The sequence below is a fragment of the Dermacentor variabilis genome, chromosome 8, assembly GCF_050947875.1.
Source record: "Dermacentor variabilis isolate Ectoservices chromosome 8, ASM5094787v1, whole genome shotgun sequence".
Classification (NCBI taxonomy): domain Eukaryota; kingdom Metazoa; phylum Arthropoda; class Arachnida; order Ixodida; family Ixodidae; genus Dermacentor; species Dermacentor variabilis.
Window position 1 is genome coordinate 103,663,019 of NC_134575.1, and position 22,500 is coordinate 103,685,518.

The 22,500-nt window shown below is 47.4% G+C and overlaps 1 protein-coding gene across 1 annotated transcript in view; it reads left to right on the top strand.

Moving 5' to 3' along the window:
* Positions 1 to 22,500, top strand: part of LOC142591509 (fatty acid synthase-like) — a 238,068-nt gene that overhangs the window by 152,373 nt on the left and 63,195 nt on the right. The window contains exons 14-17 of the mRNA XM_075703832.1: positions 3,270 to 3,524; positions 3,986 to 4,159; positions 8,037 to 9,258; positions 16,544 to 16,698. Of these exons, the coding sequence (XP_075559947.1) occupies positions 3,270 to 3,524; positions 3,986 to 4,159; positions 8,037 to 9,258; positions 16,544 to 16,698 (1,806 nt within the window). The remainder of the gene's footprint in view (positions 1 to 3,269; positions 3,525 to 3,985; positions 4,160 to 8,036; positions 9,259 to 16,543; positions 16,699 to 22,500) is intronic.

Consider the following 22,500-nt stretch of genomic DNA (forward strand, 5'->3'; position numbering starts at 1 on the left):
CAGCGCTTCCTGAGAACGGAACTTCTGCGTGCCCCCACGAAGCCACCTCTGGTGGTTTTACGAGCGAAGCATTTCTTGGTCTAGTGGAAGCCAACATCAGGTCAAGGTCACGCTGAAGGACGCGATGGCGTTTTGATAGCGTTTTCGTTAGGCTTTTCCTCCGAAGCATGTGAACCAATCCGTAACATAGTGCATGCACTCTAAAATGGGGATATTGTGAAAGTTAGGCCGTCCCAATCGGCCAGTAGAAGACACAGTGCAAATAAACGCAGGATATAGTAGAATTATGGCTGCCTGATTGACCGGTACCTGGTATAGTTCAAACAAGCACCAAACATAGTACGAATTAAGTTGGAATTATTGGCGGGTACATGAAAGAGTGCACGGGAACATCGGACATTGCGCGAGCTGGGTTGGCCCGCGGCGGCAGGTAGTGCATGTGAGCTCTGACATAGGCCTGGACACCAACATGCCATTGTTGTCATGCTGGCGTTATAACTCCGTTATAATTTCTTTCCATTCATGACAATGTGATCAATGTTTCGCTGTCACGTCATTGTAATCTTCCCGCCATTTTGGCTTTTAGACCTGCGGCAAGTTTTTCACGGCGGCCGCATTTCGATGGCGGCGAAATGCGAAAACACCCGTGTACTTAGATTTAGGTGCACGTTAAAGAACCCCAGGTGGTCAAAATTTCCGGAGTCCTCCACTACGGCGTGCCTCATAATCAGAAAGTGGTTTTGGCCCGTAAAACCCCATAATTTCTTTTTTCCTTTTAGTTGCAGTCACTGCGGGATCATACCGGAGCTACGACGACGCCATCGAGCCATCGTCGTGGTACCGTCGTCATCATGTATACGTCGTTATGCTTTATCAATTTCGCGTCGTCATGAAAACGTCACCGTCATGCCGTCGTGTTCCTTCCATCGTCGTCCTTTTGCGGTAGCGATTGCAATGCCGTCGTTGTCTTCATAAGTTTGTTCTTATGCGATCGTCGTATTTCAACCATTGTCATCTCTTTGTCGTCATGACATCGTCAGCGTGTTTTCGCTGTCAACTGCCGTCGAAAATTGAGAGCTATCATTCTATTGTCATCATACCTTTTTAATTGGATTAGCATCATTCTCCAATTATCATTAAGTCGTCGTTGTCACTCCAGCTCCGTATTTCCCTTTGTCACCTGATCGTCATCATACCGATGGCATCGCGTTGTCGTCAAGCCGTTTCCATCATGCCATCGTCATTACTTCCGCGTCGTGATCCCATGGTAGTCATGTAGTAGTAGTCACGCCATTGCTGCTACCTCGGCCATCTTCGTCCCCCAATGGTCGTCAAATAATGCACTAATAAATAGGAGTAGAAAAAAATGAAACATTGTGAAATGCAATGCTTCATGTCACATTATAGTCATCATTGGTGGTTTCTGTCTTATTTTCGCACCCCTCGATATCCGTGCGGACAGCATTCTCAAGAGGCCTACTGCATTGAAACTAAAACATTGCCGAGCCTCTTCTTGTGGCGACGTGTGCTGCCAACCTGAGCTAAATACCCAAAACAATTTCTCGTACGCTTTTGAGTGAATCCTCTAAAACAACCTTGCGCTGGAATCAAACTGCGAAAATTGGTTTCGTCCGTAAGAAAACGCGTCTGATGTGAAAAAACGAAGCTCTGGTACCAGTGCTGTTTGCCAGCTGAAAAACAGCGTCGGGGGGGGGGGGGGGGCGCAGCTGTGTTTCCTCCGTTTGAGCTGGATTCTCGAGTCGAGCGTGTGAGGTGAAATTGGGCGAGCCAGGTACCACATACATGTCTCAGGCAGACGAAAGGCGAATGCGATCGCCAAAGAAGTTGATGGTCAGGAGTTCATTTGTATCGTGCGCTGTTTTCTGCCATTCGCCGGCGCATGTATCAAGTTTGTTATGCGTGATCTATCTCACTCGCGATCCGTTCACCGCTTAATTCTCGCACTGCTTTTGTGCTTTAGGCGTTTCCGTGCACTGATGACTTTGCTATTTAAGTGCGCTGAGGATGCAAGCATGGAGAATTAAAATGAGCAAACCTGTACATGCGTGGTTAGGTGCACTGTACAGCGCGGTGTCTCTACACCAGAGCCAAAAACGAAGAAACACATTGTAAGGCTGCCAAATTGAAGTACGGAAAAGAAATTCACATGCGATTCAACAGGGCGCCACTTGACGAAGCGGCACAAGCGTCAGCTCTACCCTAACTTAAGACAGCCTAACGTCAACTGAAAGCTTCATATTAGCGGGTGCGCGACTCGTGTCTCCCTGTGCTGTAGGTGAAGTGTTAGGAATATGCCTAGAGCAACGTGCAGTGACTTCGTAACCGCTAATTGATCTTTTTTTTTGTACGAGAAAACCCGCTCTGATGGACGATGCTGAGCCGTCTGTACTTTTCACACAAAGAAATGCTCCGCCTATGTGTTTATGCAAACGTGCCAAAGCGATTTCGTTTTTTATTTCACTTGGAGAACACATTGAGCGAAATGTATGCAGCAATAAGCGTCTCAGCTATTTCTCATACAATTTACAAAATTTTTTTTATCTGATAAAACGCCTAAAACAATTGAAAATCTCTAAAAGCGATTTATTTAAAACTGCGTTGCTTTTACATAAAATTAAACCAATAGTAGGTGAACTGATATAGTGAAGCTACCGCAGCTCTGTACTTGCCGCCCTGTTTTGAGGCGATTATTTCCAGTCATCGTGGCGGTATTCGCCTGCACAACTTTCATGCAGGTATGCCCCCCTTACTCAATGCTCCTCATGGGGCTTGTAAGGTATATTGAAGTAAATGAAAAAATAAACAGGCGTGCGAGTTCCCGTGCAATTTTTCGTTAGGGAACAAGTGTTGCGCAGCTTGCGCGCTAATTTAAACAATGATGACGAGGTGAAAAAAAAACACTCCTGCATTGTTGACGGCGTTGCCAGGCGCCCCATGCTTCGATATATAACCGACGAACAGTGAGGGGGCACCACAAAACAATTATGAAAGCAACAGCAATGCGAGGAGCTATTCCATTGAGCTAGCACCTTCGTTTTGCTGTGAACTCAGTAAAATGGAGAATTGAGCTTTGCTACAAGCCTTGCGATGGCGCTTGACATTCTAAATACCATTTGTCGGATTTCAGCTCTTCACAAAACTAAAGTGGAATAGTTTAAATAGGGCATAATGCCAATGGCATTGCTGTGCATTAGTTTGGCCATGACAATTTATTGCAGTAAACCGATAACATACTATTCGGCGCCCAGATTGCGTGCGCTTCAAGGTCAGCATGCTGCCCACCTCTGGCGAGTTTGAAGTGTGCGAGGGTGGAGCGGTGGTTTGCAAAGGCCGGATCCGCGTGGCCGAAGAAGGCGAGAGGGTACTCCTCAAGGACCCTCCTGGACAGCCTCCAGAGACCGTTGCATACGATATGGACGGCTCAGACGTTTACAAGGAGCTGAGACTCCGCGGATACCAGTACAGCGGAGCCTTCCAGAGTGTCCTCAAGGCTAACTCACAGAGTAAGTGCGAAGTAGAAATGATAAAGCACCAATGCAACTACACCTGCGGTTACAGAATGACGACTTGACTGATATTTGAATTCTTGAAATATGTTTCGTGAAAAAATAATGGTACCCCTCTGGCAGATATTAGCTCGAACCCGAGCACCCATTGGGGGCACACACGAGACATTGTGTTTGGCTGCATTTCTAAAATTTCTTTATTTATGAAAAAAGCACGCGACCCTTTCCTTGCGTGACGTCAGTCTCATCCCCGAATTTTCTGAAGTATTTCTTCTAATCGTAGCATTTTGACACTGTTGCCGACTTGTATCACTGCGATGCCTTCCTAAGCTGATTATTTTATCGATTGCGTTCATGAAGTGGATTACTAATTACACACCCGTGCTCTTCAGCTTGATCGTCATTCGCCTCACAGCATTCAAACCAGCGCGTTTTTCATTTGTGCAACTATCCTGCAGAACCATACGGAAAACTGAAGTGGGAGGACAACTGGGTGACCTTCCTAGACGCCCTGGTGCACATTAGCATCATCTGGAAGCCACAAAGAAGATTGCAGCTGCCTGTCAGGATACAGTCGGTCCGAATCGACCCCAAAGTTCACGCAAAGATCACCGAAATAGCCGGAGATTTGGGTGAGCGATTTGGTCCTTAAATCAATTCGTGAAAAGTCTCAACTGTTCATTTTTTATGTAAAAAATGATTACACAAATAAATACTGGGCTTTTACGGGCCCAAACCTTGGTATGATTATGACGCGCGCTGTAGTGGGGGACTCCCAATTTTACAGCGAAGTTGCTAAGGGTTACTTTCCCCTCTACCGTGTCCGCGAGCAGAAAAAAAATCCCAAATATTCTGCAATGCTGGGCTGACCCACGGCGGAGGTGACGAAGGCGTTAAGCACTCTCCATACGTGGGCCTATTACGAGGATAATACAATACGGGGACGACCCGCAGCAGAAGTGATGCAGTTGTTCAACACTCCCCATACGCGAGCCGGTTTAAAAGCTTGTGCTATGCCGCGTGGACCGGCGGTGGAGGTGACGCAGGCGTTAAGCACTCCCCATTATTGGGCCGATTCCGAAGTTAGCGAAATACTGGGCACAACCACGGCGGAGGCTGCGCAGGTGTTAAGCACTGCGCATACGTGGGCCGATCCCGAAGATACTGAAACGCCGAGCCGACCCGCGGCGGAGGTTACGCAGGCGTTCCCCAAACGTGAGCCGATTTAAAAGCTTCTGCTATGCCGCGCGCACCGGCGGTGGAGGTGACGCCGGCGTAAAGCACTCACCAGTATTGGGCCGATCCCGATGATCGCGAAAAACTGGGCCGACTCGGGGTGGAGTTGACGCAGGCGTTAAGCACTCCTCATTATTGGGCCGATTCAGGAGATAGTGAAACACCTAGCCGACGCGCAGTGAAGGTGAAGAAGGCGATAAGCACTCCCCGTACGTGAGCCGATTTAAAAGCTTGTGTTATGCCGCGTGGACCCGCGGTGGAAATGACGCAGGCGTTACGCACTGCCCATTATTGGGCCGATCCCGAAGTTGCGAAATACCTGCCCGACCCGCGGCGAATGTGAGATAGGCGATAACCACTCCGCATACGTGGGCCGATCCCGAAGATACTGAAATGCCGGGCCGACCCGCGATGGAGGTGACGCAGGCGTTAAGCACTCCTTACTATTTGGCCGATGCCGAAGATAGTGGAATACCTGGCCGACCCATGGCGAAGGTGAAGCAGGCGTGAATCGCTCCGCATACGTGGGCCGATTCCGAAGATAGTGAAATGCCGGGCCTCCCGCGGTGGAGGTGCAGTCGCCGTTAAGGCGCCCACATACACAGCTTCACTGGTCATGCTTCTAAGCAGAGTGAAAGGGCACTGAGTTTTTAATTACCTGAGGCTCTTTCGCATGCACTAAATGCAAAGTTCGTGGCCGTTTCTTCATTAGCTACTCCTCAAAAGCGGCCACGGCGGCCAGGATTTGATCCCGCGCCGTCGCGCTTAACAGTGAAGTGTCATAGCGCCTACTCCATCACGGAGGGTTGAAGAGTAGGGTAAATATGTAGCTCGGTGAAGGGCAGTATCTGTGGAGGAGGTGATGTGCACATCTCGAATTGTGGTTGGAGCGGTCATTTATTGCGGAGAGCGAAGTCATTTAAGGGATTTGTGCAGTAGCACTACAAGAAAGTCATCCGAGCAGATATGGCTCGGACACAACCACAAATACAATGTTTCAAGCAAACATTTCCAACAAGTATGGAACGACTGATTTGAGCAAACTAGAATTTATTGATTGCATCGTTAAATCTTCTTTCCAGGAGAATAATCGTTTAGAAGGCGCGTCATTTCCAAAACCGTGCCATTCAAACTGTCCGTATAAAATTGAGGCCTTAAAATCTAGCTTCTGGAGCAGTAGACGCATAGTGCGTGGCCGATGAAGACAAAAAGAACCTGTAAAAGCACACTTGGCGTTAATTGGGTGCTCTGACTTCATTCAATACCTTCAAAGCACAAAATATACAGAGATATTATAACGTCTTCTAGCATATTACCCGTTACTGGCAATTGCAACTCACATCTTGATCAACATCGTTGCTATTAATATTTGACAGGGATTCTTCGCACGCTTTGAAGTACCATACTTCTTTCTTTGAGACTTCTTTCTCTTCATTATTACTTTTTCTTATGTATTTTCGCATGACTCTTATTCCTCGGATAAATGCAGTGTATCAAGTCGCCCAACAAGCTACTTTTATAAAGTAGAAACAGTAGTGCATCCTTATCCCAGATGATGATAGGTCTACAATGAAGCATTAAGAGAGACAATCTTAAATTTTGTTACATGGTGTGCTTTTTAGTCTTCTTGTCTAAGTATTCCATCCCGTCTATCTTTGGTTGAAAATTCAGTTTATTCATTCAAAAATATTTGGCAGTCGCTTAGCTCGGCTATGCCAGGATATAGGTAGCGAAAGCTAAGGCCTTGGTTAATCTTGATTGCAAGTCCAGGTTAGTCTGGTTGTCTAGCTATGTTGCGGCGTTTAGCCAGTCGTTCGGCGCGCTGTTCGTCTGTTTCCTGTGCGATTGATTTCCTCATCATCTCGTTCCGATGTCGATTCCAGGCCTCCTCCTACTTATCAGATTTGTCGCCGTCCATACAGCCACCTCGACTGTGGTTGCGGCGCATCTGAGCTCTGTGTTTCACTCCTCCGACATGTTATCAGGCATGCGACGCAGCTGGCGAAGCGAGCGGAGGCGAGTGCAACGACGACGAGCGCGGTGTGACGTCAGACCAAACGGCGGTGGAAGAAAGGCACGGCGCTGCGCAGTGGCGCAACACCTGTGACTCGGTGCTACTAGTGGCGCATGTGCAGTAGTGACTAAGGAGCGACAGAGAGAGAAATATCCGCGTCGAGGCGCGCGTTTTGACGTCATGTGCCTCCTCGGAGCACCGCCATGGCGAAATCGCAAGTTCGCGGCCAGCAAAGCTTTCGCTTTCATAATCTCAATGTATTGTATGTCTCAAAATTTACAGGCTCAAGCGTAGCTACCAGGCGCGAAGCATGTTGTGCGTTGTAATGCGTAGAAGTCGCTGGGCACATAAGGTTGGCTCCCATCAAGACGCTCGCCGAAAATTTCAATTCGGGTCAGAGAGCACAGTGACGCCACTGCCCTGTACATAAAATTCAGGCGTGGCAATCTTGTCTGAGAATGTTCCCGCTAAATACAGTGCATTTTGTCCAGGTCCTTATTGTGCCTCCTGTTAATTAGCAATGCTGAAAGATGCTCTCAACAAGTTTGAAAAAGCTTGCTCTCCTAATCATGCGAGCTCATACCACATGTATCTGACTGACGTCGTCAAAGTGAGAACGTGACTTGGCCATTGTTGACAGATCTTAAGGAATCGTTAGCGGGGTTTTCGGTGCTTTTGTCTAACACATCAGTTATTGAACAAAATTTTCAAAAAAGATAACTAGGCAAGGACATGTTTTAGAATTTTCACAGCTTTCAAGAATTTATTTTCTCTGAGATAGAGTTGATTCAAAACTTCTTCATACGTGCTAGCTTCCCAATTCATCGGCTCCCTGTTTTATGAGACAAATAACTTTGATCGCACCCCTAGGTGACAGCTGAAGCAACGCGTCACTCTCTTTCTCACTTCTTGGCGTCAAATCAAACGTGTACATGGCTTTCAGCGCACCTTCGACAGTATGAACGGCTGTAGCAAAAATATGTATTCTTACTCCTCAAATTGTTCATGAAAGTAGACGCTAGCCAATACCAACATCGCCATTATTGTTAGCGAAGGCGGTCGACTAATAGCAAACAACACTTTTGAACGAATAATTTCGTGAAATTTTTTATTTCCAGATAGTCAAAATTAACACCATTGCCGTAGTACCCATCTTCTCGTAGTGCGTGTGCTGCTTTGAGATATTAACCGCGATCAAGCAATGAGAGGAAACTCAGGCCTTTTTTGTCAACCGAATCCTTTCACTGTCTTACATGCAGGAGTGGACGTCGTCTATAACTCCTATCATAACATGCGCCGTGCTGGTGGCGTTGAAGTACAAGGTGTCAATGTTACCAACGTGCAGCGGAACCCAATGCTCCAGACGCCAATCATAGAACAATACTGCTTCGTCTCTTACCTGGACAATGAAATCGCCCGTCGGGATCGTGAGAACCTTTTGCTAGAGTATGCTGATGTTTGTGGCTGCATCAGCCGACGCGCCCTGGAGAAGTTTCAAGAACAGAAAAGGCCTTCCGACAAAACTTTGAACAGCTGCCTCCAAGTACCGGAAGAATTGCTGAACTCGTACGTTGAGAACATAGCACAAAATCAAGGCTTACTCCAGCTGCTCGTTATCATCGAGGAGCAAGCCAGCGGAACTGCATCACTGACTTCCACCGTGAAATGTGCACTACTTTCTTCAAAGAAAGCTCTCGAGGAGGACTTCCTGAGCACCAGTCTTCTAGAGGAGGACCCTTTCAGGTATATCTTTGACGTAGTGGTGGAGAATACAAGCTCAAGGAAACTCCGTGTCCTAGAACTGATGGATAAAGGGAGTGTCACAGCAGTGGCTCCATGGGTGTCTGCTGTGCTGTCCATGAACGATGTGGCCCTAAAGGCTGAATACACTGTTGCACACCCACATCCAGAGAGCCTCGCACTGGAAGATACGCCCGAAGGCACAGCAGTGGTTGTACGAGACCCTTATACCTCTGAGGGGAAATTGCCCGGGGGTGACTTGGTGATAGCTTTCTGTACAATCATGAGTACCTCTGGTGACCTTGATAGTTTGGCTGAAGAACTGTCTTCGCAGTGCAAGGAACGTGGATTCGTTCTTATCTGCCATCGCACAGCACTGACCGCGGCAGAGGCAGTGCTGTCAAGAGTAAGCGGTGTTTCCTTCCGAGTTCACTCTGAGCAGACAACGACAGCAGCTTTCACAGTTCATGGACTTCGTTTGGTAGCACAAAAGTCGAATAACATTTCGACGCTGCTGCTCTTCAGGAAAGTTACCGTGGCCGTCGACGCCACCAAGCAGGTGGTTGTCAGGGTGCAGAATGGGCAATACAGCTGGGTCGAGCCGCTGAAGGAAAAAGCGGTTGAACACGACAGCAAGCCAACTGGAGAAAACATCTGGCTACTCGCAGAAAACGCCGGTAAAAGTGGCATCGTGGGTTTAACCAATTGCCTGCGAAGGGAGGCCAGCGGGCATCACATTCGGTACGTACACATTACGATATACACTTAATCGTCGATATAACGAAGTCGTTAGCATCATCAATTAAATTCGTTATATTGAAGTTTTGTTACAGTTATGAAAATTAGTCGTCAATTTATATTGTATGCTGAATGGGCCGCAGCGTTTTCCCAATTAACGCACTCTAGGGAAAAGCGAATTTGAATGTTAAAAAACTTCGTTTTGTTGAAATTTAGAGCAGGTTACAAGCGCTGCGGTTTCACGCCCTGTCGACGCTACCTTCACACCGGCCGCTAGAAGTGAAGGCAGCCACGTTTTCGTGTGAAGTCTATCCCGGCGGCTGAAACTGATGCCCGCAGCGGGACGACGCTACCAGGAAAAGCGCTGGACGCGTACAGCGAATGCTTCTTATGCCTTTAGAGTCAGCTGGTCACCGAAAATCGAGATTACCCAAACTCTAGTACAAAGCGCGCGGGAAGACAGCGCACATGATACGACGTCATCTCATCACGCCCACCTTTTGTACACGCGGCAGGCTACTTCTAAAAGAGGGTGCGCGGGCAAGGTAATATACTAAATAGCGAAGTCTTCATACGATCCGATACATTCAAAGATGTAAGGTCACTGGTGGTTCCTACGGCTTAGAGCCATCCTAGAGCAAAAGCTACCCCGACGCCATATCTTTTAAAGCAGGAGTGAAGCCATTGTAATTTTCAAAAGCGCAGAATTCGTTTTTTGGGCCTGCCATAAGAGCTTTAGTTTCAAATTCACCGCAATTAGACTTGATGAGTGTTTCCAACTTTCAGCGCGGAAAGCAATGTAGCAAAACGTCAGACGTATCGGTGTCGATATCGCACTCGTGCACAGAACCGCATAGAACATCGTTTCTGCGAATGCCAAAGAATGCTTTCGGTGTTGAATGCTTGTCGCGTCGTCTGACGCCAAGCGCGTGGGCCAGTGCAACCGCATCAGATCAGCTAAAATGAACAACTATACAGAGGTAGTAACTCACTAACTTTGGCTTCACACGTTGAACAACGATGAAACGTACCTCACGAACGCCGCGCAACCAGAACTCAAACGTTCAGTATCAAAACGACCACGCGTGTGATGGGGTGAGGGGGGTGTATAGTAGCAGGTGAACTTTACGAGCATGCCATACTACACATGTAAAGAGCTACATCGTACAGTAATTGATAGAGGCGGTACTGACCTTCTTCTTTCGCGGGTGCTGATATAGACACGTTTATTGGTAATGCTAAAGTACACTAGATTTGTTTTTCCTTTCCTCGTGAAATAAACATCGCATCTATTCCAGATATTTCTTTCTGGTGAAAGAAATCAGTTTCCTAATCACAATGCCTTGCTTCAATCGCTACTCCCATAACCGCCTTCATTTGCTGATGTCAGTGACAATCGGTCGTGGACGGCTTTTCGCCTCCAGCTTCGCGACACATTTGGATAGACCTTAGCTCAAGCGGCATCTGCGGTGAGCAGCGCTGACAGCCATGCTAAGCCATGGTCACACTATAGGAAAAAAGACGCCCGCCAACCTGTTCCCTCCCTCCCCCCACAGGTGCACTTGTTTACGTTACAATCGAGCTCACTCCGCTTCTGCCATTTGCCATTACTCGCACGGTAAGACAGCAGTCATCAAACCACCATCGTCGGCTCACCTCGCGTGCTTTTCTCTACACCCAAAGCATACAGCGTGCCGGGCGCGTAGAATCTTATCGAACTTAGATTTTGCACAAAACATAACGCTGCTCTGCTTCGTCGGGGGTTTTGCAAGCAGCCGCTTGTAATTTTGGCATTTGGCCACCTGCGCTTGAGGTACTTACCGTATATTGCCTCGGTATTGCTTAGAGGAGGCAGTAAAGTTTTGTTATTGCCATAGCAACTATATTATTCCTCCAGGCGCATATCCGCCGTCGCCTTGATGGTCGATATAAATTCCAAGGACGATAGCATCGTCACCGCGCGCCATATGCTGTACGTGCGAGTGAAAGTTTGCGAGCGTGAGCCGATGATGGCGGATCAATTATGCGCGCGCAAGGGAGAAAAGCGGAGGAGGAAGCGCGGCGTCTTCTGTCGCGCGGAAGGCACCGGCCGAAGAGAGAGAGTTGGTGCTGCGCATGGGGCGGCCGCGCGGGCCCTGCCTTGATAGCGATCTACGGTTGCGCGCGAGACGCTGTGGAGAGGGGAAGGAGAAGGGGGCGTGCTACTCCCGCTGCTGCTGAGCAACGCGCGGCCGCGTGGGCCCAGTCTTGAAAGCGAACTGATGTGAGCACTGTCTAGGTGCGCGGAGGGTTGAAAGCATCATGTGTGCTTTGTTCTCGACGCTTAGTTAGCGCTGAAGTGCGAGCACGGTGAGTGCGAGGCAGCACGAATGTATATTCACTCGCTGCTGCTGCCGCGGTTCCTCACTCCAGCGTTTTGACAGCGAGCTTCCGCGGTGATCGAGTGAGATGGGTTCATGTTTGCTTGTGCTTGCGGGACACCATGCTTATTAAATTAGTAAGCGAATGTTTTCAAGTTTATACGGCTGATAAAACTATCATTACTTCCTATATATGTCTACTTATTAGCCATCGCAATCGATGCTTCGCCGTTCGAGCGAAACTGCGATTTTTTGAAATCGTGTATTAACACACCTTGTTATATTGACCTGTATACATGATGCTTCATGTGCAAATGTAAATACTTCATTTTATCGAGAAATTTGTCATATTGAACTTCTTAACATCAAGCTTTAGGTTTATTACACTGTTCACTTCATTGCTGGCCTAGTAAAGAATTGTGACCAGGGAAAATTATTTGCCTGTAATTTCGAAGTGTCCACAGTACAGCGGTAACGCAAGGGCGGTGTGTCAAAACTGCGGCTTTAAAATAAAGTAACTTGTGGGTGCCTGCAAATCTGAGTGCTAATAACAGAAAGTGCAAAGAGAATACTTCAAGAAATTATCCATGGCCAGAGCGTACTGAAAAAATCTACTTGATTCCCAGAAAAATTGGATTCATCTGTTTTGTGTGGTTACCACATTCTTGAATGCACTAACGCAGTTTAATAAATGCTCATGTTGACTGTCTGGCTTAAATGCATGAGACAATAATCGTAATGGCCATTTGTAAAACTGATTCTGCATATCAAACTTCAAGTTTCATTCTACATGAAAAAAAATTGTTGAAATGGTATTTGTAGCAGGCTTCATGCTGTAACACTTTTATCAGACAGCCATTTTAAAGGGTCACAATATTTCTTGTCTTTTAGTTCGCACCACACTCTTTAGAAATTTACAAATAGCGTTTATGCGCACAGTAACTCCACGTGGAGCCCGCGTGGCAGATAATTTCCACCCTTGTTGATCACGCACCAACCATTGCTTACACATATGTGGGCCTCGTATTTTGGCTGACCTTTACAGTGCAGTAAAGCGCTAATTCCGATTTTCTCGTAATCCATACTTATTCAAGTTGTAGCGCAGAATCTACAAAAAAGCACACGTAGACAAGAGTGCAGCAGGCGGTAGCGGTGACTGTGGCGGTGCTACGTATCTAGACAAGAATGTAGTCTTGTTTAGAGACAAAGATCGTTGCACGCGCGAGATTGCGGAAGCTGCAGTTATGAACAGAGACGATAAGGGATGCGTCAGCTCACCGTCATTTTTGTTCGCTGCCGAAGAAATGTTTTCTTGCAGGCACTTGGTAACTAGCGCTTAGTAACGCGCATGTGTTAGAAGGATCGTGTGAACTATTACGTTCTTTTTTTGCTTTTTTTCTGTTTTGCTGCGTATATTCAGCGCATCTACTTTAAACTTTAGATGGAGGTTAGCATCTGTTCGGATCTTGCCTCTGTGTGCCTCTCTTTTGGAGATTCTTCGTTAAATCACAAATGAGTGTGTTTAGCAGCGTCTGCTCTTTCCACCTTTGGGAAGTTAGTACGCGTAGGCGTTGCTGTTGTTGTCGTTTTGCATTGCGTTTTGCAATCTCTTTCCTCTACGGGCGATAGGCCAACAATTAGGCGCTAAGTAGGAGAGTAAAAATGACAGGAATTCCTAATTACGCGCGTCGAAGCAACAAAAATTGAACACTGCTCAGCGCTAGGCTAGTACTTGCTGTATAATCGACGGCACTTAGTGGGTTAAATTTCAAGGTGAGAACCAGAAGTACAATTTCATATATCACTTCACAATTATTCTTACGGTTTCTTTTCACTATAACTCTTGCTTTGTTGCATCATTGTAGAAAGGCAAAAAGGTTACACTCAAAAATTGTAGGTTATCAGCGCACATGTAAACTCGAAATTTTAATTTCGAATTGCTGCCATGATACCCCTCCCACCGATAGCGAAGGTCATTTTGGGATGAACACTGTGTCGCCAAGATGGGAAGGGGCCACGTCTGTGTCGTCCACTCCGGAACAGTCCGCAAACACGTTGGACCTTTTCCTCCGCACGCTCTCGCACTCAACACCTGAGCAAGGGCATCGCCGTAAAAATGTAACTGCAATTCTTGTACTCGCCCGTCAAAAGCAGCGTAACCCAGTGAACGTGTGCAAAAACTTGGTGTAGTGTACTATAGCATCTCGATCTGAAGGCCAAGATGCACATGTGTGAAATGATTCGCCGCGTGGCGACCTTGACGTATTTCCGGCTTGCGCAATCTCGCTCTCGGTGCGTGCGGTATGCCAAAAACGTGGTCTTGGAGATTGCTTCCATTGCATCCTAGGGAACAATTTCAAGGGAGGCAATTTAACTTGGCCATATAGCTGTGCTGCCAGACTACTCTATATGCCAACTGCCCTATAAAAAAACTAAGATACCAGTTTTCTGTCCTACTGAACGTTCTACAATTTCGCCCGCTTGCTGTGGGGGACATGCTGTGTACAACGCGCAAAGCATAATTTTTGCTTGAAAATTTGGCGTCATGGCTCTTATAAACTGAAATATCCCGCTTCCCTACGTAGTTAAGTTGAAGTTGAGGTAGCGTGAGCTAAAGAAACCGATCAGTGCCTTCTAACAGTGAAGGTCTTGCGTCAGGGCAACGAATGCTGTTTTATCACAGCCTATAGACAGTATATGGATAGTAGTGATGACCAATTGCTTGGTCCCTTACACTAGGCAAACTTATTATGCTTATATGGTGCACAATAGTTTGGTTGTCGCTAATATAGTAGTTAGAGTTTGCGCTGACCTTACCCATTTTACAATTAAACTATTACTCTTCAGTTCACCTGTGGCACAAGTCAAGTGGTAAATCGCATTAAAGTCGGTAGCAATGCTAGCCGCTTCTGTTCGATGTTTCTGTTGGTATCGTGATTTTCCTTCATTGTGCTGAGCTGAGAACGTGAATGAAAACAAACAAAACTATAGCGGATCTCACGCACTGTGGGAATCGATGTACGCGAAGCTTTCTGTGCTGTCGGCTTTGACGATAATTAGCGGCGATGCTGACAGGGAAGGTTTAACTTGTTCAGCTTATAATGCATTATACTAATAGGATTGTGTTGAGTTGATGTTAAACGTTACCTTGTGTACACCACAGCCCTTTGGCTGCGCAGTGCACCATTGTTCATAACGTTCAAGAATTTGAGCATCGTCACTGCCTCACACGGCACACCGCGTTGTGGAGAAGCGTTAAAATTTATTTCAATAATGGGACTGTACGTGCCTAAAGCGTAATCGCATTATCAGGGACGCCATAGTGGCAGACACAGGATTAATTTCGACCCTGCGTGGTTCTCTATTGTGCATCTAAATCGAAGTAGACGAGCGTTCTTTTTTTTTTTTGCTTCCGTTGAAATGTTGCTATTGCAGATGCTATCGAAACCGCAACCTCAATCAATGCCATAACTGCAACGCTACCGCGGCGGCCACCGAAGCGTTGATTTGATGTGTGGCGCTTCCGTAGCGTCGCCTACACACTACGCTGCTTTGATGCGCCGTTGCGGTTGCACGCCTCGCGTCGGCTGTCTGCTTGATAAAGTTGCGCGGTGTTGATATCTAGAAATAGCAGAAGCGTGCCGTACCGTACATTGAACTTAAATTGATCGCTTCCCTGCAATCACTGTCCTGTCTCGTAGTATCTCTTCCTTGTCTTCCTACGCCGCCTTTTTAAGCGCATGCGTGACTGGCCAGCTAGGGAAATCGTCGAACGTCTCTCTGAAGCCGCGAAGCAGGCGAACGAGGTAGGCTGCTGGAGGTGACCAGAGTCACGCAAGAAGTGGCATTTGTGCTGTCTATCGCTTCAACGCAAACTCAGCCGAGAACACGCCGAGAACTCGCCGAGAACACAGCGCCCATGCAGATATGATCCGTCGACGCGGTTGGTACACCTGCACGCTGCAGATCACCTTGAACATAATAAACACGCAGGTGCGTAATACAATACAACCGGTGTATGCGGTCACTCCTCATTTCCTCACATTGCGAGCAATCTGGTACCTGCTGTGGTGGTGTAGTGGGTTTAACGTTGAGCTGCTAAGCCCGAGCGTGCTTAGTAATATCCTGGTCGCTACGGCCACACTTCGATGCGGGCGAAATGCAAAACGGCCTACGTACCGTGCATGGGGTGTACGTTAAAGAACTCTAGCTTGTCAAAATCATTCCACAGTTCCCCACTATTGCGTGCCTCATAATCATAACGTAATTTTGGCACTGAAATAATTTTTTAATCAATCTGACGCAAACTCTACTCTCATTTCCCCTCTCGTCGAATGGGGGAAGGTGCCTAAAGATGCAGTTGTCACTGATGTCTGGCTGCCCTCCTCTATACCAAATGATGTCACAAGGAAAAAATCATATCACATGCAATCCTACATAACAAACGACGAGTTCCTTCCCTTTTACACTTTGATACGCATAACTGAACCTCCAGTTAGCAAATACTGCTAAGCTTAGTGGCAAACGTAGTCCAAGACTCCGGCACTGTACTTGTGCTGATGAAACCAAGAGAGTCTCGAAGTGTTGCCAGACATATTTTTGCAATCTTACTAGACACTCAGAATTTCATACTTCATGATAAGGCTCGGCATGTTATCAGCACTGAACGTGTATGCGTATTAGTCACTGTCTCACTGCGTACGACTTCACGTCACGTCGACGGTGAAGAAGAGAGACGGTTAAATAGAAGTTTGAAAAATCGTTTTCAGCTTTGCTTATCTCTGCGGTGCTGTCGCTTTGATCGGAATTTTGTCTCCGGCTACGTTAATTGATAAAAAATGAGCGTCTCTGATGTTAACGTAAATGAACAAACATAAATGTTGAAAAATCCCTAGAGTGTATGGACGGCTTCCTTCTGCTCCACGCAGGTGTGTATTTGACGCCAACGTGGAAGGTTCAAACAGTGTAGCCGACTTCAGCCCTACCAACCCTGCCTACAAAGACATAATTGAGAAGGATCTGGGGATGAACGTCTACCGCGACGGACAATGGGGATCCTACAGGCACCGGTCCGTCAAGTGGTGTGAGTTCTGAAAATGTGCTGTGTGCTGTTGCTATATTTCGCGAACTATGGTTTCCATTCATAGTTATAGACGTAAGGGGTGGTTATTGCGTTCTGATCAATTTTTAAAGACCGCCTGTGGCAGATAGCATAATTCTTGTCCTTGAGCTGGATCATCCGAAGAGACGGACATTAATAAGACGACAAAATGAAGTACAAACTCTACTAACTAAAATTCTACAAATTACCTGGTAATTCTTTACTTTACGGCTCATATTGCAGATTAGGAATTGTAGCCGGTGAGTTTGCAAGATGTAGCCACTTCGAAGGAATCTCTGGAATGACACCAGTTGCAAGACGCTAGTTCTCAATATGTGGGACTAAACACATAATCGTGCCACCTACTCTTGGGCTCCAGTGCATATATATATATATATATATATATATATATATATATATATATATATATATATATATATCCGCAAACAAGGACTGCTGCAAAGCCGCCAAAGCATTTGCTGTTACTTGGTCTGGAAATAGCGGTGCCTGACACTACCATTGCCCTGCACATTGCCTTGGCTCTAAACTTCAATCTTGCGTGAACGCGTGGTCACGACAGTATCAAATTTCGAGTTATCTTCATCGCCAACTCATAATTTTGCCGGTATTGAAATTGCTTACTCTGGTTGAACATCTCTGAAGTTTAAGGTGCCTGCTAAGAATGCATCAACCCAATGTCGGTACGAGAACTGGAGAACGCTCTAAATTTGAATATTTCTGGTCCAGCTGTGCACACCTTCCGTTGTTAGCAGCTTTGAATGCGCCGTATTAATCCTGAGCTTTTCTGAATCTGAGAACGGGGAAGGCATTGCCGGCTTCTTTTCTTACCAGCAATTCTCTCTTACTAAATATTCTAAACTTGCGCTTAAGAGGGAAGCAATTATGACTATAGAAAAAAAAACGAAAACGTGATATTTTCTCAAGTACGAAAGCTTGCTCCTTATTTCACAGGTGAGTGAATTAAACAGTACGCCATGTTTCTGCGCCACAGTTACAAGTAGTTTTGCTGTTCATTTCACTTTCAGCAGTCTCAGGTAACCTCACATACAGGGCACTTCAAATTTATTTTATAGAAAAGAAAAAAGTATTTACGCTTGCTAACATGACAGCAAACCAATCCCAATGTGAAATGTCCCCTGGAGACGAAATCGAACAAAGAACTAGACTAACATTTAACTTCAATAGTCATTTATACGTGCGTCACAAAGAATACGCAGCCTTGACGCACATTTTCACAGATCGCTCTTCAAGTCAACGCCGCTGATCGCGCTGACTTTTTGTGTCCTCTACAGGGCAAAGATTAACATTTCGTCTTGAGTAAGCGAAATCATCTATTTTAGCTGAGCTACACTGCATGAGGGGGCCTTTGTGGATGTACTTCGATAGCAGCCGCCGAAGACATGGGTTATATTCACGGATTCGAAAAACCTCTGCAAAGTATATAGAACAGGCAGAAGCGATGCAAAAACCAACCTGAAGGATTTGACATTGCCCATTTTCACCAAAAGGCTAAGATTGCTGAGCATTTTATCACGTACCAGTGCGCACCTATAGACGCGCTGGTATTTCGAAAAACGAAACAGCGGATGAAGCTGCCTGAAATGAACTCCAATACTGAAATTTCAGAAAAATATTGTTATGATGGCATTACGTATGAGCATAATGTTAATGGACTGCTTCGTTCCTCGAAGAAAAAGAATACGGGACATGCCACCTGAGATGCTCTCAGGCATTGGTGCGGTAGCAGCAGCGTGAAAATATTGTAATATACGATTTTATTTTTTCCCCGTGTACTCGTGAATTCCCGTGACAATTTGGTGGAGCTGTCGGGTACCAGAAGCGGTGTACAATGGAGCTCCACAGTGGTCGTCGAGTCGGAGTCACTATGATGATAGAAGAGACCACGACCACGCCTGCACAGGCCAGTACGACGCCTGCACCAGCCATAGCAATGTCAACAATCATCCTTACGCATCCTAATGACTCAGACACATTCTGCGGTGCGGATGAAGCTGAGGTAGAAGATTGAGTTGCCGTTTATTGATGCATCGGTGAGATGAATCGTTCCACCCGACGCTGATGATGGCGATCGTGCTGTTTCATCACAAAGGAACGGCAGAGGTATGGTTCGAGAAGTACGAGGTGGAGATTGGAAGTTGGCGCACTTTCCAAAAAATTTCGTCTTGTTTGGAAACTCATGGGTAGAAAGGCAGCTGCAACGAAAGAGCTATCCTTCCGCGCACAGACGTCCACTGAACCGTACATATCCTACATTCTGACTTCTTGGTTCTTTGCGGTATAGTTGACATGACGGAATCGGAAAATGTTGGTCACGTGCTCAAGGGAATCGCACAGGATGCGTTCGACGTATTACTGTGCTGAAATTGTGCCACCATCGACGAAATTATTCAAGAATGCCAGTGTTTCGAACAGGCCAAAAGCTGCTCTATATTGCGTGCACATTCACTCGCTTACCGAACACCATTCCGACACCATCATGCGAAGACGGACAGGCCTCTCGTCTGCATTCGTCGCCGCCGTCAGAACTTACAAAAATCATATGTCGGGAAATCGAAGCAATTGTTCCTGCTCTACTCTAAGACCGGTCACGGCGATTTTCTGGCGGTGGCCATTTCTCTGATCTCGTCCAGTGAGCGGGAGGACTCGGCAACTTGGGTTTTGCCGTCTACGCCATTGCTAATTCTCGGACGCCCGGTTTTCACACCAAGTCGCCGCCTCGTCTAAGATCGCCACCCCAGGAACAATGGCTCTGTCCTCGCTCTCGCAATCGCGCTGAATGGCGGACGGCAGATGATGGGCCGATTTGTTTTAATTGCCGCCGTATCGGTCACATCGCGCACAAATTTCAAAAACCGTTGGGTGTCACCGTTCATCCGGGATGCCGCTGCCAGCCGCACCGACAACTACCGCCGTTTTCGGCCATACCAACCACACAACAGCGATAGCTATCGCCGTTTCCAGCATTCTGAGCCGTACAACATCCGTGCCACTCCTACGTCGCGCAGCCGCTCCCCGTCGCCCCAAGGTCACCAGTCCTGTTCCCCGCCAGCGCGTCGTACGTCGTCTCCTTCGCCTATACGACGACGCCCGACATCACCGCTCAACCTCAGATAGGGAAACTAAGTGATGCAGCTCTTATAGATGACGCTGCATCATCCATTTCCGATTCAAATCGTCTCCTGGTATTGCCAACACGAGGAAACTTGATCTACGTTGACCTTGAAGGCTTAGATGTTACCGCACTCGTCGATACTGGTGCACAAATCTCCGTGATCAGTAATCAACTTCGTCACTGCCTCCATAGCGTACTTGTCCCTGCCGCTACTGGTATTATTCGGGTCGCTGATGCACGAAGTACCGCGGTCGTCGGTGTGTGCACAGCTCGTATTACTATTGCCAGCCACTGTATATTTGTCACCGAGCAATGTCCAAACGATGTCATTCTTGGAGTCCAATTCTTGTCGGCGCATACCGTTCTCACTGACTGTGCAACCGGCGTCCTTAAACTTGAGCTTCCTCAACTTACTCATGTTCCACCTTCACCGTCACACCATAGACGGGCGCTCGGTTTGCTAGCAGATTTCTCTTGACAACTTGAACCGCAAAAAAACTGCCTTAGTCATACGGGACGGCCTCTATCAGTTCAAAGTTATGCCCTTTATACTGTGAAACGCCCTCGAAACTTTCTAACGCATCGTGGACTCTCTCGTACGTGGTCACAAATGATCCATCTCTCTCTGCTAGCTGGACGACGTCATTGTGTTATTGCCGACGTTTGAAAGTCACCTTACTTGTTTGGCGATCATTCTAGCTGTCTTTCGCCGGGTAGGACTTCAGCTAAGCTCCAAAAACTCGAATTTCGGCAGACAAATAATCACTGTGTTTGGTCATGTTGTAAGTACTACAGGTGTACAACATGACCCTGAGAAGATTAGCGCTGTCAAGAACTTCCCGGTGCCCTCGTCTGCTAAATATGTTAGGGTTTTGTGGGATTATGTTCGCACTTCCACCACTTGTACGCAATTTCTCCATCGTAGCCCGACCCCTAACCAACCTTCTAAAGAAGAACGTCCCCTTCACGTGGGGCCGTGACCAAGCGGCTGCATTCTCGGCGCTGATCAACTTGCTCACTTCACCGCCTCACTTCGACCCTTCCGCGACTCCTGAAGTTTGCACAGACGCTAGTGGGCATGGAAGTCGCGCCACCCTCGATCAGCACCAGCACGACCAAACACATCTTATTGCATTCGCCAGTCGCCTTCTCTGCATGTCTGAACGGAACTATTCTATCACAGAACGCGAGTCCTTTTCGTTGGTTTGGGCTGTCGCGACATATCGACGTATTTGTACGGCCGCGCCTTCTGGCTTCTTCCCGACCACCACACTCTTTCTTGCCTGTCATCGCTCAAGGGCCTAACTCCGAATACAGGAATATACATTTACAGGAATATACAGGACTCTTAGACTACAGGAATCTACATTTGAGGTGATTTATAAATTTGTCACGCTTCATCATGATTCCAATAGTCTTTCGCGCCATTGGGTGGACCCTGCTAGCCTCTCTGACCGTGACAATGATTTCTGTGTGCTCGCTATATCTGATTTACGCGGCATCGGCACGGAACAGCGTTGGGATGAATCTAAGCTCACCAATCAGCAACTCTCTTCCTCACGTTCTGACCCTTCTGTAAGTCAGCATGTCCTACTTAATGAATTTTATACCGTTGCCACATGAAACTTGATGGGCCGGAATTTTCGCTGGTTATCACTCGATACCTGCATACCAGAACTCTACAACATCTACACGAGCCTCCAATTGCGGGACACCTCGAGGCCTCACTCACCTACGACTGCGTGCGACAGCGGTTCTTCTGGCCTGGCTTCTATCGTTCTGTGAGCCGAACGTTGCTACCGGTGAGCACTGTCAACGGCGCAAACGTCCTCCTCCTGCACAGGTTGGCCTGTTTAAACCTGTCGGCATTCCATCAAATCTCTTCTTTCGCATCAGCCTTGACTTGCTCGGACATTTCCCTACGTCCCTATCCTGCACAAATGGATTGCAGTAGCAGCTGACTGCTATTGCAATCACCGCTACTGGGCGCCGTGCCCAGTAGCGGCACTGCAGACATTGCAGTCTTTCTGCTCAATCACGTCATTCTTCAACAGGGGGCCCAGCGCCAATTTCTTACGGATCGTGGCCGAGGCTTCCTAGCAAAGGTCACGGACGAAATTCTTCGTAGCTCCTCTGCTGAGCATCGCCACGACAGCCTACCATTGACAAACCGATGGCCTTATCGAGCACTTCATCCGAACTCTCACGGATATGGTGTTTGTGTACTTTACGTCTGTACTGATCACCACGATTGCCACGCCACCCTACCTTACGTTGATCTGGCGTACAACGCGTCCCGGCATGACACCGCCGGCTATTCGCCGTTCTTTCTCCTGTACGGCCGCAACCCTGCGTTGCCATTCGAGAAGCTGCTCCCTGCTGATCCCCCCGTACCCGCCGCATATGCTCACGACGTCTTCTCTCGAGCCAGAATAGCTTGCCAAGTTGCTCACACTGAGTTATGTGCGTCGCAGGCCTCCCAAAAAGAGCGCTATGATAACCGACACCGCGAAGTCGAGTACCCTCCTGAATCTCTGGTAGTACACTGGGCGCCATCTCGACGACAAGGTCTGTGCGAAAAGCTCCTCGCTCGCCACAGCGCACCCTACAAAGTCCTCCGCAAGCTCTGC